Source organism: Takifugu flavidus, chromosome 18, assembly GCF_003711565.1.
Source record: "Takifugu flavidus isolate HTHZ2018 chromosome 18, ASM371156v2, whole genome shotgun sequence".
NCBI lineage: Eukaryota > Metazoa > Chordata > Actinopteri > Tetraodontiformes > Tetraodontidae > Takifugu > Takifugu flavidus.
The window spans coordinates 922501-937916 of NC_079537.1; the positions used below are offsets into that span (position 1 = coordinate 922501).

Here is a 15416-nt window from a genome sequence, read left to right on the forward strand (position 1 = left end):
ATATAATATATACAAGCAATCTGTGCTTTTTTACTTGCAACTGCACACATGCATAACCATTAGTCAACAGCAGCCAATTAAATATGTATATTGGAGAGTGTAGTGGTCCGTTTTTGCTAACAAACCATAGTGAAGAACAAAACGTTGCTTAGGACAGAAGCCTATAAAAATCATTTGATGAATTAGAAAAGTTTTTTCTTTTGTCTGAAAGTCAGAAAATACTAAATGTTTCTACCACTGAAAATGTAAACACATTTTATGGGAATAATATATTGTAACATACCGTATTACAGTAATATGATTTCACTTTTAATGAGAAAAGATTAAATAACAATACAAAAACTGCCTATTTTGAGTGTCCTGCCCTCGGTGCACGCCATTTTAGTGGACACCACTAAAATTACACAGAAATCATGTTTATGTAAAAGCCTAAACTTATAAATCCATTCAAACAAATCTTCATTTAGCAAAACTCCACAAAACCTGTCTCATTTTATGCTTGGGAGACTCCCTGGAGTAAATGGTCCACCCTGATGTGAAATGTTGCCTTAATTTATCATTAAACAAAAGCCATTTTTCTTTCCTGGAGGCTCAGTGACAACTCCAGCACTTCTCACATCATTTCACCTTCCACCCAGTGCTCTATGAAGGAGCACGTGTGTCTGTCTTGACATGAGCGATGTATTATTACCACTATAAAGTGCAGAGGCGAGTAAGTGATACTTAGTGTGTGTGATGATAGGCCATGGCAGGAAGATGAACAGGTCGACTGGTGTTAGTCACCGTCCGCTGTGGCCTGTCACTGCAGACTGAGTGACTAATGGCGGCGCTGCAGCTTCCCATGCAGGTGTGTGTGTGTGTGAGATGACTGTGTTTGGAGGGGAGACTAATAGACGCAGTGTGTGTGTGCATCCGGTCAAGGTCTGGCCACTCCACGGCCAAAACCTCACACAGAGAACGTCCATCACTGCTTCCATCCGTCACCTCTGCTGATTCACTGAAAGAATGTAGAGAAAAGCAGGGCCTCTCTTCCTGGCTGCCCATCCATCTTCACTGACTTCGGAATTCTCAGCAAAAGTTCTCAGTGGTAACACTTCAACCCCAAAGTTTCAGCGGTTCTAGTCCTGATGTGTTGTATTGAGGAGAATGGGATGTTAGGCAAAATCTTAAACTAGACACAACAATCATTCCCTCCTTTTTAAATTTAATTTGTAACACTGTCTTATTCAACATTTTGGAGATTATGACAATGTGCACAGAGTAATAGTTATCAACAATTTATTATCTGGAAACTGCCTGCTCCCTGAATAGGAACTGTCCTCGATGGAAGCTCATCCCAGCATCCACACGCACCATCATCTTCAACCAGTGACACAACTGTGCCACTTTAAATCAGTTATTATTACCCGAAAAGAGCTCCTGCAAAACTAGGAATGAGCTGAATGTCCCCAGATAGCTCACTGAATATGGCAGTATCTCATCCAGCATGCAGGGATTTCAAAGATCACTCACTGTTGAGGATCCATCACCACCTATCAATCACATGCCATCAGCATATTTGGGTCTGTCCTTCACATTAACTCTGTGGCTAACTGCAGTGTACAGCCTCCTGTTGGCCCAAACAAGACAATTCAGCAAACTATGACAAACTCCTCCATGGTTATAAGGCATTTTTAAGTCATTCATTACTGCATATGTCCAAAACAATCAGGATATCCAAATCAGAGGGGAGACAGCACATCAAGGTGAAAACTGTCATTAACCCTGATGTTGTGTTGAAGGTGTATTCATAATCAGCATGTCGAATATCACGGCTCTCATTTTATACTGTTGTTAGCTTTGTAAGACAGATTGATGGGGAAATACTGAACTCAGTGGGCTGTGTCTATCTACTGTCAAACATTTCAATCCTTATCCATGTTGTAACAGATGCAGAAGAGCTTCTAGATCAACTGTCCACTTTTCATGCCACCAAATGCATTTGCTTGCACTTGAACATGTCCATGTAAATCAGATTTGGGGCATGATTTAGGTGCACTGGATTTATGAGAAATCCATTAAAAATGTCTTCGTTATAAACACTGAGCTTATCTAGTTCACTCCCATAAGCAAATGCATTTCAGCTTCTAGATATTGCCATCTTGTAAAACCTGCACCTTTACAATGGCTAAAGATCAAGGACCCAGCAGCCCCATCTTAAAGAGAGGACGAGGTGCAAATCTGGGCCTGTCACTGTCTCAGAAACTGTGTTATATGGCTTTAAACTAGAAAAAAAGTGCCAATCCCTGTGAGACACACTTTAGATAATCACTATAGAGATCATGAAGTGTGGATAGATTTATGTATATAAAATAATGTTATACGGAAGCAATGATGGTGATAAATTTTGGGTTAGCGGTAAATACCTCCAAAATACAGTATGATACAAATAACTGCGAAAGTGGGAGAGACAAAAGGTGGCATTAACAAGGAAATTTGTAAAAAATAACACTGAGAAATAAATCTGGAGGCTTCTAGTAAAAAAAAAAAAAAAGATTTAAACAGAGATGTCATTACACACAAGCGCACACACACTGGTCAACTCAAAGTGCAAACTACAGAGGACAGGTCTGTTGTACATGCAAAGATGAGCCCTGGTCTTGGGGTGTAGACAATTAGGGGAGGACTTTAGTGTGGAAGTTCTCTGGAGATGTATCGACACGAGGTCAGAGTGATGCTGCTGTAACTGCTGGAGAAGGTGGACCGCCCCGAAAATACATGTTCAAAGTGGATAAAAATGACTGGACTTGCTTCATCTGATACCTGTTGTGCTCAGAGCAAACATCTGCAGATTTTGCAAACATTAAATGAAATAATGTGGTGGAAAAAAAGTGGTGTATTGAGGAGAGTGGGATAAAAATCAGAGGGCTATCAATACTTCATTCTGTTTGTCATGATTTTCTCACAGCGCAAATTAACCTCGGTGATGTGGCAGAGCCCTTTGTTTATCTTATCTAACCTTCTATTTGAACTAACTGAATGCAGCTCTAAAAGGGCTTCTTTTCTCAATAAAACACAAACACATCATCAAGGGCTCTTGATCCCTTCAGTAATGAAAGTTAAATGCTTTGAATGCAGCGTGGCAATCAATCGCTGTGGCAGGGGCATGGGGGCTAATGAGGAGGCGAGGGGGTCGACGCAACACCTCCTACACACACGCACACATGTCCGCGTACTCACACACCGTTAGACTGTTGTCTTTTATTTAAAAATATTGTGGTTTGGACATTTTTATGCACTAATGATCTAACGTGATAAATGATTGCCTGAATTTATGTTCAACCTTTAATCCACAGAGGACACAATTGACAAGCGTCTATTATAATCTGTGTAATTTCCCCATGTTATTTACATTGTTTTCTATTTTTGGCACTTTGTAAAATTTTATTTGAGGGCCCAAAATCCAAGCTTCTATGCAACTCTGCATCTGTAGGCTTTTGAAAAGTCTTCCTGTCCATGTCTGTCTGGGTTCAGACATCAGATTATTGTTATTGATTGTCTCACTGAGATCAACATCATAGAAAGCTAATGGTATGCATATGATTGCATTTATCAAACTGACAGGCACACTGCAGAAAAGATTCCACAATTATGCAAATTTGGTCAACCATTGCAAACCCATTTAGCTTAAAATAAGCGAAAGAAAGTAAATTTGGACCACAGCAAAATGCAAAAAATGAAATATGTGTAAATATCACTAAACTTTGGGACTGGATGTATACAAAATACGCCTTCAAAACAAGTTTACAAATGCATCTGCACATTTTCAATTATTCCTGAGCTATTTAGGACATAATGACACTGATTTAAAACAGTTTGCACATGTTTTGATATTATTTCTGAAAGGTTTCTGGGTACTGAACATTCCAAGATTTAAGTATGTATGTTTGAAGTTGGCATTAGAGACACAAGGACTACTTTACTGACAAGAAAGTGTCTTGTTTAACGCCTTTCCTTAAAAAGACTATCAACCTGGCAAATATCCTAAGTGTACTTGCTGATTGTGGGTGAAATTTAAAGTGATTTTGAAATGTCATTTCTCAAATTGAAAACTTTATATGATGGCTTGTGCTTTGCTGCTTCTACATTCATTGTCAAATTGGAATACACATTTTGGTGTTGCATCATTAATGCTCATTCGGTTTATTAGAAAAGATCATGATAATTATCGCCAGAGTGGTAATTAATGATAATGTATAATCGATGTTCCTATGTGCTCTGTTTGGCAGATGAATCATTATTTACCCCCACTTCACAGAGTTTTTTATCCTGCGCAGACAAATCAATAAACCATGTACATGCATGATTAAATTAACACACTTCCATTATCGTTTTACTTTGAATCCATTTAATTTTCAGTGATATCACTGCTGTGTAGCCACTTGCAGACTGTGTTTCCACACATGTTAATAACAGCTTTGTAGTGCATGGGTGCTCCCTCATTATTTTCTAGACTCTGGTCTCTTCAGTCACCCGGACTGCAAAATGTGACAGGCAGCTATCTGCTCCCACAGCTGAGCGTCAAGTCATGTGCGAGTGTGGAGGGCCGGAGGGGGGGAGGTTGCATGTGCAAAGCAACAGGGCAGAAACCACGGAGATGGCGGTGTGACATGCAATATAATGTACCAGTAAATAATACTTACATAAATATCTGCACCATAAAATCCATCCTGGTAAACAACACTGCAGAGGATGCAAACACAAACAAACAGACAAACAAAGTAAAACAAAAACATCCAGATTAGTGCATGTTGACATGCAGGCACCAGGCTCCTACCAACCGACCCCCATCTCCGCAATTCAAAAGAACATCCCAAACCAATAAATAAACAGATACAAACACTGAAGAGTGGCAACAACAGATGAGGCATGATAAAGCGTCCTGTCTGCTTTGTAATGGTGGTAAAGGAGGCTGGAAAGGCCCAAAAAACAATGGCTAGAACTTCTTTCTTTTTCCCATCAAAAGCCCCGGGGCATTCATATCAAGTACATTTTACAGCTTGTAATTTTAAGGTTAAGTTAAAGTGTTGAACATTTCAAAGTGTCTCTCCAACACAGGTCAGTCAGCATTGTCAGAGCTAATGTACATCCGGTTCATGGGGTTACCTTAGTGGAGTGCCGTATTGACCCACTCTTCCTCCCTTTAGGTCACTGACCCTGTTATAGAACTAATACCAACCTCTTTTCAACTGAGGGACCATGATGTTTGCAGCCTGCTGACATGTCTTGACATATAGCATAACCCCAGTTTAAAGGTCACATATTTGTGCTCATACCTGCATGATCTATAATGTTTGAAGTCCCAAAAAAATTGACTGAGGATATTTTTGTGTTTGTAGCCCCAACTTAGCATGAAATAATTGAACAAATCAAAGCACTTATTTTCCAGCAAATGTTGACCTCCATTTTTACATTCTTTTGCTTTGGTTGTAAATGAGAAATCTTGTATTGTCCAGCATTATAGGCAACATTGTTTTGTGTTGAACTATCTCAGGGGCATCTTTGTACAGACCTGTCAGTCCTGCCATAATCCGGCATCTATCAATTTTGGGCTTTGCGAAACTTCTCCTGACATGAATCATTTTTCTATGATTTCTTTAAGTCCAACCTTTTACAACTACCAAGATATTTTCACAGTATCAGTCACTCTGTTTAAAGCCCATGCAGGTAATCTTATGCAAGTTTATTTATTCCCCCACCCCCAGTTCCCGAATGGTAGCTCACACTTAATCTACCCTCTACACATAAATCTGATTATAATTCCATTACTGCAAGCTTCTCCATTCTTGTGTCCTGAACTGTAGAGGAATGTCTTGTATTACAGCATCAATGTGCTGCATGTAGATTAAATCTTCTCTCCTCTTTCCGGCACGTGTGTGTGTGTGTGCTTGTGCATGTTTGTGTGTGTATGTGCATGTGTCTAAGAGAGGAAAGACATTCTTCATCCAGCTTCCAATAAAGCTAGCAGGATGCTGTTGTCAGCGGTGCATTATGACGGAGTTCCATTTAACATGAAGAGCTCCTCAGAGAAACAAGCTTCCAATTTCAACAGGCAATAGGCTGCTTTCCCACCGTTTGTGCTATCTTTAATAATCAATACCCTCACAAATGTCAAGGTGGCCCAGAGTGCCGTTTGACTCATTAAAACATTCTGTGGTACTGCAGGGAAGCTACATGCACACATTGGCTTATTGATATTATAGACTGTCATGTCAGTCTCTCTTACATACTTGAAAGAATATTTTATTAAAAACAAATTTGGCTTCCCCGCTGTGACAGTGGATTTATATTTGGACTTGGCTCATCATCTCTGAAGACAGTTTTAATAAAAATACATCACAGTCAACATTAATAATTCACTATCCAACTGCCACCGGGGCAATTAATCGGTATAGCAGCATTAATGAAAATACAATCTGGAGCACATATCTCTTCGTCAATACCAAGTGTGATTGTTCTCATAAAGTAGCAGCTTGGCTGTCTTCTATATTGCCATAAAATCTCACACTAAGAGTGATAATGCGCCATTTTCAGGACTTGGATTTTATATGGCTGGTTTTATATAAGCAGTTTCTGTATATATATGCGACAAAAAAATCTAAATTGTACCTGAACTAAGATCATCAGATACTGTAATGTGTTTGGGAAACTGGAAAAGGTAAAACAAATGTATAAAAGAATGCATTTCATTTTCTTTTTGTTGGGTTGTGTTATGAATCACGGTTGCAATACGAAGCCACACATAAACCAATCTGGCTGGATATCATATTGGAAACATGGTTAAGTGGAGTGCAGTATTTATTTTTTGGCTGGTAAGTGTTTCTTTCTCTCTCTACTCTCTTCTCATAAAACTGGCTGTATAAAACTGATGGAGAATTATTAAAAAAAACATAAAAGTTCTACTTTGTGGAAGAAAATTAATCCTAAGTCCTATTAACAGCTAAAAATAATAGCTGAGTTTTAGTAAAGTTCTGTATTTGATTTAAGCGGCATTAATAGGATTGAAAAAAAAAAGAAATCGTTAACGCTGCTATTACAGAATAAGCCGTTAATGACTTTTTCCAAAGTCAAACCAAAGTCAACCAATTGTAACAAAAGATGCAACAGCTGTCTATTGTGTTGGCTGATGTGGAACTGTGGCCACAAAACTATACAATATAGAGAAAATGGTATTTAGACATTTGCTCTGACCCATGTACATTAGAGATTCAGAACGTGACTTTTTCAATACTGCCCCAGTGGCAGTTGGATAGCAAATCTAAATATACTTTATGAGCCATCGGGCGTCTGAGACATGGATGTGTGCGTATTAATCGATGTAAAACAGGAAACTGCAGTTAAGTTTTAACATTGATGAGAAAACGCAATGACTCAATATGTTTTAACAGTATTTATCGATCAGTTTGAACTAGTTCAGTGCAAAAAGTCATTATCCCCGACCGCAGCCTGAGTCTGACCCATGTCTGTGGATGCTGTACATTCCGTGCAGGAGTTTATACGTGAACGAAAAAGTCTTTCCTTATTCATCCTTAATGCACTAACCCCCAAGCTCAGTGCAGCCTGGCAAATGTGAAAAGGCCCTCAGTGGAAGTATTATATAATGTCACTTTCGACACATCGAATTAACAATAGTCTGTGTTTATCTCTGCTTTGAAAGCAGAGCCCGTGGAGAATGGATAATAGTTACATGTAGTAATATTTCAAAATGGATTTTATATAAGTATATATTAGAGAAAATAACCCTGGTGATGCCCTTTTTTGTAATGGTCAAACAAGTATGACAGTAACATGGAGGTCTGACAGCTGATATTCCACGTGCATGTGTTCAAATTAGTGCATGAATTTGGAAACAACTGCATGGCAATAGTGAATTAACTGTCACACAATGTTCTGCTTCACTGACAAGTTGAGCCTGACAGAAGTGTCATGTGATGGCTGTTAATATTAAAGCGTGGCAGAAATTTCCGGCTTCACTGTTACTGCTCAGTGATTTTCATTACTTTGAGAGCTGATGTCAGCTCATTGGATCGAGAAGATTTCTACCACTAAATGATTTCCTCGGATTATTTAGTTTGCATTGTTGCGAAGGTATCAGGTTCAGAAAAAGAGATTGTGAGTTTATTTTACTTGGGGGAGATGTAGACGATAAAATATATCTGGGAGTGAACTCCCACCCCGCCAGCCTCCTTGCTGTCCATTTGCTTGCTGTCAAAAAAAAGTCATATAGAAAAAATTACTAAAAAAAGAATGACAGGATAACAGCAAATCAGATCTGACTGCTCAGAATCCACAGCTCTGCTTGACTTGTCTCCAGATCACTCAGCCATGGAGGGTCAGACAGAGCTGCTTCTGGGGCAAAAGAACTCCAGCTAAAAGTATACATAAAGGGCCTCCCGTTCCACCATCAACACAGCCATGCGCAATGACACCAAAGTACAAGGCCAAATTTCCCATGAGTTCGTGCAATAGGCACATGTCTCAAACCATGCCTGTGGGTTGATTCAGCATGCTAAAGAAGTAAGGGGGTGTGTTGTGCTGCGAGGCGAAGCTGGCATGCATCGCTCTGCTGATTCTGAGTGGTTGACGAGACACACGACTTTCCATTGTATGAGAGGGAAGGAGTCCAGAGACCAAGCAGAGAGAAATGACATAAAAAAGACAAGAACAAGAAAGGACACTCACCCGCCGTAAGCTGGAATGTGGGGAGGTGGCGCAGCTGCCCTGAATGTGTTGAACACAGTTCGTCCCCGACCTCGTAGGTGGGCTCCTCTGTATGCTGCTGCGCTGGCTGCTGGGTAGGGAAAACCTGGTACTGGAGCGAAAGGGCAATGATATCATGAAATGAACCTGCAATTTACATGTTTGTCAAGCTCTTTGAGTAGTAATGTGCAGTGTAACACTGATCTGCTGACTCACTGATTGTTTGGATGCTATTTTAGAAGCTTGTATCAATGATAGGGGCTATGACTCCTAAAGATATTTCTGCAAGTTTTAAACGTGCGTAAGAACAATTATACAATGTTGCCTCTACTTTCATTTTCACAATTACAGCAGCACTGAGCCTGTGAAGATAAAAGAATGCAGAACCCCAAACACTATACTATAGACTACCATTCAGTAATTATACACAGCAATGTCCGGTTTTCTATAGTTAAAACACTCTTTATACTCTCTTTATAACATGCTCAGGTAACACTGACTGATTGTTTGATTCATAAAATATTGATCCATACATAATAGGTAGAAAAGGGAAATATTAACTGTTACCAGATTTGTAAAAACGGTAGCAATTAGGGTTTTTTTTCAAAGTCTGTCCACTTTGTCAATTTTATAGACTGGAAATCAAATTATATAATCCATCCATCCATCCATCCATCCATCCATCCATCCATCCATCCATCCATCCATCCATCCATTCATCCACCCACCCACCCACCCACCCACCCATCCTTCCTTCCATCCATCCATCCATCCATCCATCCATCCATCCATCCATCCATCCATCCATCCATCCATCCATCCATCCATCCATCCATCCATCCATCCATCCATCCAGCACCTCCCACTTTATCCCTTAAAGTGGTCATTGGAGACTCAAATAAACACAGAACAAATCACCAGCTCATTGCATTAACTTATCTACCAGACACACACACACACACACACACACACACACACGCACACACACACACACACACACACACACACACACACACACACACACACACACACACACACACACACACAAGCTTTATCACTCAAATATTTTATTTTCCTAAACAAAAAAAGAGGTGGCATTAAGTTGGTTTACAGGGCTTAGGTCACGCCCACTTCAATCTCTGATAGAGTACAGCTATAATTAACATTAGTGAGAATCCCGTGAGAATATGTAAAATAATCCCCATTTCTAGTTGAGGAAAAATGAGGAGGAGAAAGAAAGACAAAGTGGCGGTTGAGTTGAGCTATTGCTGTGGTATTCTTATTAACTTATCATTAATCTTAATGGAGGACGACTGACACAAAGCTTAATTTGAGAGCTGGGGTGAGTGAAGGTTGAGAAGGAGATCGAGGTGCCATTTCCAACCCTAATTATACATCTCTTCAAAAAAAGAGATCTAATAAAATGCTAATAGAAACACTGAATCATTCATTGACCTGATGAAAAATGGAAGGTTTGAGCCAAAGGATAAGAGTTTCTCAAAGAGAGACAAGGAGAGGACTGAGGCAGGTAATTGTTCCGATTCATCTTTTGTCACCTTGATTTTTTAGACCATGTGACCTGGCTATCCTTAAAAGTCACACTTTAGTCATATTTCATCAATGGGGGTTTTCACAGGCAAAATTAGCTGTTATTGTATTGATTGTTGTGGAAAAGAGAACATACGTGTACTTTAGAAATGTGACATGTAAGGGATTTAATGGTGGCTTCAATCCAAAACTCACATTGTTGTGTTGGTGCATAAATAAAGTAAACATTACTGTGGGTGGCATTAAGCTGCTGGATTGACTTATTTGGTCTGACGTATGGTAGGCAGTCATACTGGTTGGAGGACTTGTTGGCACCATTCATTTACATAACATGACATTACATGGCATGATGAAAAAGATTAATGTGTTGCGTGAGCCGGACTAAAAGTAGGCTTATGAATACCCAATAAGATGCAAATATGAGGAAATTTTCCATCACACCCAGACAATATGATTATTTTTTATGTGTTCTCCCAGAATGTTCATAACAGCAGGCATGTAGAATGTACAGAGCAATAAATGGATTTATCTTTTATGGATTTTTATCACAGTCTCCAAATGGCCTCACAGAAAGTAGACTTTCAGCCAACCGCTAAAGAAATGACATTTCACAGAAAGAAATTGAATCAAAGTATTCTTAAAAGTAAAATGGAATATCAGTCACAGGGGGTCATTCACCTGAACTGATCTTCAGCTACATCTAGATAGTTTAATACCATGTACTGTTTGACTGGTCTGCTTCCAATTTTGCCCAGTATAAAGAATCTGTTATTTTGTGCCGCTACTAACACAAAACCAGGATGTATTTACCATTACATCATGTTCAAATGCGGATCCTAAAAACGTGTGTGTTTGTCAAACTGCGTGAACAAAGAATGATAAATGCTTTTAAACGCTTTGTATGTCTACGGATACACAAAGACACCCATGAATGCCACAATGGTATTTTGGAGATTTGAAAGGTGAAACAAAGGTAAATCAATACAAAGCCATTTTGTAATTAAAAGAACATGGGGTGAATTAGGCAAACTACTGTCTGGAGAAATTGGAAATATTGATTTTAATTTACAAAATATATTTCACACCATTTAATGTCCTTGCAGATATGGACAATTAGATTTTCCCCTCTTTCCTCTTGTCCTTTAGTTTCCTTCACTCCTCATCTCTTCTACCACATTGCTTTATCTTTTCCTGTTCATCTTATCACATTTTTTCCCCCACCTTAATGACCATGCTTAATGAGTGGGTGGGCCGGCAGTAGTGGGCAAGACTTCGGTTAGGTGAGTACCGGGATGGCCGGTATTTGAGATGACTTGTGGGCGGCGTTGGCGGCTGCAAAATTCATGCAGTTTTCAGCTGAGATGACAGACTGTTGTTACATTTGTGTGACTCAGCAGAGTTCTTGGTGCTATAAACAGACTTTGCCTGGTTGCATGTTTGCAAGAAGAGGGAAAAGGAGAGGTGATGAAGGTTAAAGTGAAAAGGGAGGGGGGCCTGTGAGGAGATGGAGAAAATGAAGATGTCGAAGAAGCTGAAGTACAAAACGAATGAGGGGGAGGAAGATAACGACAAAGGAGATGGTGACAGATGGAGAAGGGCACGTCTTACCTGCATAGAATTCTGGGCTGTAGACGGCACTGACCACTGGATTTAACTTCCAGCCTGAAACGAGACAAATGAGGACAGAGATGTTGTTTATTGCCACTGTTCTGCCTGAACTTTTCACCTTCCATTTATGCATTCAGATGACAGAGCAACCAGAATTTACATGACTTGTAAGGAGATATGTTTTATGTGAAGGTTATCTTATTCAAGGTTTGGGTTTTATGTTTGGTTTCAAAGACTGATATATGACATGCCTGTCATCGTTATCTACACAGGCAATGTCTCGCTAGACTTGACTTTGTTGGTTTGTTGGAGGACGTGTGTCTGTCATCTTCTTGTTTCAGCCAGAAGCCATTGACTCCATTTACTGGGCACGTGGCAAAAATGCTGACACTGAAAAAATCTTCTTTTGTTTACATTTTGGGGATTATGAGCCAGACCGTAGCAGTATATAATGCCTCCTTTTTATGCCAACAAAGACTTCAACAACTTGAATGGCTAAGCAGAACTTCAATTTAAAGAATTTCTGTTTCTCAAATATAATATAAACATATAAAATGATCTTTGCAGTCGCTGCTGTTTATTTATTTACTTGCAGAAATACAGGTGCATTCAGGTCAGTAAAAGTTAGAAAGTATCAAGACTTGAGAAACTCCAGACAAGACAGTACCACTACTTTTTTCCCTCCATTAAGCTGAGGCCAAGTCAAGGTTATGTTTAAATATGTAGAATATACGTTTCTTGTATAAGCAGTAGCATGCAGTTACACATAGATTTATGTGAATATTTTATTAGAAGATGTTAGTCCAACCAAGAAATGATTAAATGTGACTTAAACCAGGTCCATATATGTGCCTAGATGAGTCTATTTAAATGTCACTCTAATTTAGAATGGCAGGTCCACATATACTATATTGATTCTATTATTTTAAGTACTATAATGAGATCGTGTTAATATTTTAAATTTGATTACTTGATATGACTTGAAGAATATCACACTTTCCTAGCAGGGATGCACTAAATAGTGTGGTCCACATCATTTTCAAAATAGAAATGATAAGCATCAATGAAAACGGACAGAGGAACACTGGGGTTGAAAAGGCCATGTTGCAAAATGCTTATTTTTATAAAAAAATAATGCCGAATGTGGCAAGCTGCCAAGCAGAAGACAAATATACATATAAAAACCATATTCTTAAAGTGAAATATTGTCTTATTTTTCCAATTTTCTTCATCCCCCCCCCAATATTTTTCCAATTTCAACATCAAGTTAACTTTGAAAAAACTGAAAAAAAAAACAATTTAAGCTGTTCTGGGGTTATAAAACTAGTCCCTTACAGGCCCAGATCTGTGTTTTTTTCTGGATTTAATTAAAAAAATTATGTCAATATATGGTTATATTTGGGTTAAGCAAGCTTAACTTACCATTTGCATATGGGTTGACAGTTTTCTTGTTTGTCATTACTCGGGCAGTTGCATTATTGACCTATAGTAGATAGAGACAAGCATGAGTCATGGCATCTTTCTGTTCATAGGGACTGTTAGAGAAGGTTTGCATGCATAGTGTCCTAATTTAATGAATAAAGAAAGTTGTAGACTGTATCATGGCAAACATCCATGTCATTTGTGTGTTTTCAAAACACTTAAAAACACACCCAAAGAAATCAGTCTTCTTTCTCATTTCCAAGTGTTCTATCTTATGACATTTTCTAGCATGCTCTCCCCAACTGTAGTGACATTTCAGTAACATACAAACGTAACAAAAGTAAATAAATAACAGCAGATGCACTCAGAGACAATATGTTTGGTCAATGTATACAGTAGATGCATGCGGCAGGGAGAAGTGGAATTAAAATGAGAGAAAATGTCATTGGGAGGGAAGAAAAGTGTAGTTGGGGCATTATGCAACATCAAGTCAACTCTGAAGAGTGAGAAGAACTGATGTGACAAAAGCAACACAAAGCATACACACTCAGACCACAGCCTCTCGAATTCATCGCAGTTGAAGACATTGGGAATCAAAATCAACGGGAAAAAAAAGGAAAATGATGGAATAAAATAACCAAATCAACCAGTCAAATCATTCCGAAATTCGAACGAGTACCAAACAGGGAAACAAAACCAAGGATGCATCAACTCTTAAAAACCAAAAGAAATTAATTCAAAAAAGAACATTGAAAAAAGGGTTTTCAACAATCTCAGATGTGCAAACAAATCCATATCTCAGTCAGTATTGCTCGCATATGAAGCTTCAAGGAGGACACTCAGTGGATGAACACGCACGCCGACACGCAAGAAAGATATGTATGTCAATATACAGCATCAACTCAACCACAATTCAAAAAAGAAATGTCATGTGTGTCTCAGCGTTGCAAACGTTCCAAAGAGAGAGGAAGAGAGAGAGGAAATGCTGGCAGAATGGCTTGCTCGCCCACACTTACCATTCCCAAACCTTTTTTGGCCCCGCCCACTTGTTTGTGTACTGTTGTAACTGATGGGACTCTAAATGAGCTACCATTGGAAAGATGGTGGGGGAGGAGGAGGGGATGAGAAAGGGATAAGCAGTGTCTTACTCAGGTGGCCAAGAAACCTTTGCAATCATTCCACTGCACAAACTCTCTCTTCTTTCAGCTCTCTCCATAAAAGCATCTGGCTGGCTTCTTAAAGTATAACTCTGCCCATTTTGTCCAAACAAGATGCCTTTATCCATCATACTGATTGACTGAGAGCAAAAACATTTAATTGGCTCAACTATACAGCAAATTATAGAGTGGCTGAGCTTTCAAATGGAATCCAACAGAACCAGCAATTAATCTGATTGGCTCAAGAGAAATGTTTTCATCACATTACATTTGATTGATTTTCAATTAAACAAAAATATGTAAAAAAGTAAATAAATATGGTTCAGGGTTTCTATAATGAAAGCATTCATTTGGTAATGCAAATACTACAGATTTTTTTTTAAATGTACAATTCTACAGAAATATGGTGTCATGTTTAGTTAGAGATAAACTAAACCAATCCTAAAAAAAGATATGTCATTTTCAATGGTTATAGACACGGGGGCCAGCACCTGAGTAATGATCAGACAATATCTCAAAATGCAAATTGAGGCTTGTCAGAGAGCATTCCCCAGTGTTATCCCTGCAGCATGAGCTTCATCAACCATATGAATAAGGCCCAGTAACAGATCAATGTAAAGTAAATTGGCTTTTGGTACAGGGCAACTGCAGGCTGGACAGGAACACATGTAAAATCCTACTTCAAATTGAATGTGGTATTTCAATATTATTCTGCATTGTTCTGCCACAGACAAGAGCAAAATGTTTGCTCTACCTACCTTGCAAATGAGGTGATGAGAGATCAAATAATGATCGATTTACAGGACAGCCAAATCCTGTCTTTGAGAAAGCAATGTACGTTGTTTTGGGTGATCTTAAAAACCTTTGAAGTCATAAATCTCTTACTCAACCCAGCCTCCCTGATTCATATTTCATTTCATGTCTCACTTGCAAGCAAAGCAA

General features: G+C 38.9%; 1 protein-coding gene across 14 annotated transcripts in view; it reads right to left on the minus strand.

Annotated features, from left to right (window-relative positions):
• Window positions 1–15416, minus strand: part of rbfox1 (RNA binding fox-1 homolog 1) — a 202197-nt gene that overhangs the window by 10063 nt on the left and 176718 nt on the right. For 11 of the 14 annotated variants that reach the window (XM_057014183.1, XM_057014188.1, XM_057014182.1 and 8 more), the window contains 4 exons: window positions 13318–13378; window positions 11896–11949; window positions 8722–8851; window positions 4683–4722 (listed from right to left, as the gene is read on the minus strand). In XM_057014183.1, the coding sequence (XP_056870163.1) occupies window positions 4683–4722; window positions 8722–8851; window positions 11896–11949; window positions 13318–13378 (285 nt within the window). The remainder of the gene's footprint in view (window positions 1–4682; window positions 4723–8721; window positions 8852–11895; window positions 11950–13317; window positions 13379–15416) is intronic. The other 3 variants (XR_008947016.1, XM_057014191.1, XM_057014190.1) reach the window with 1 other exon arrangement.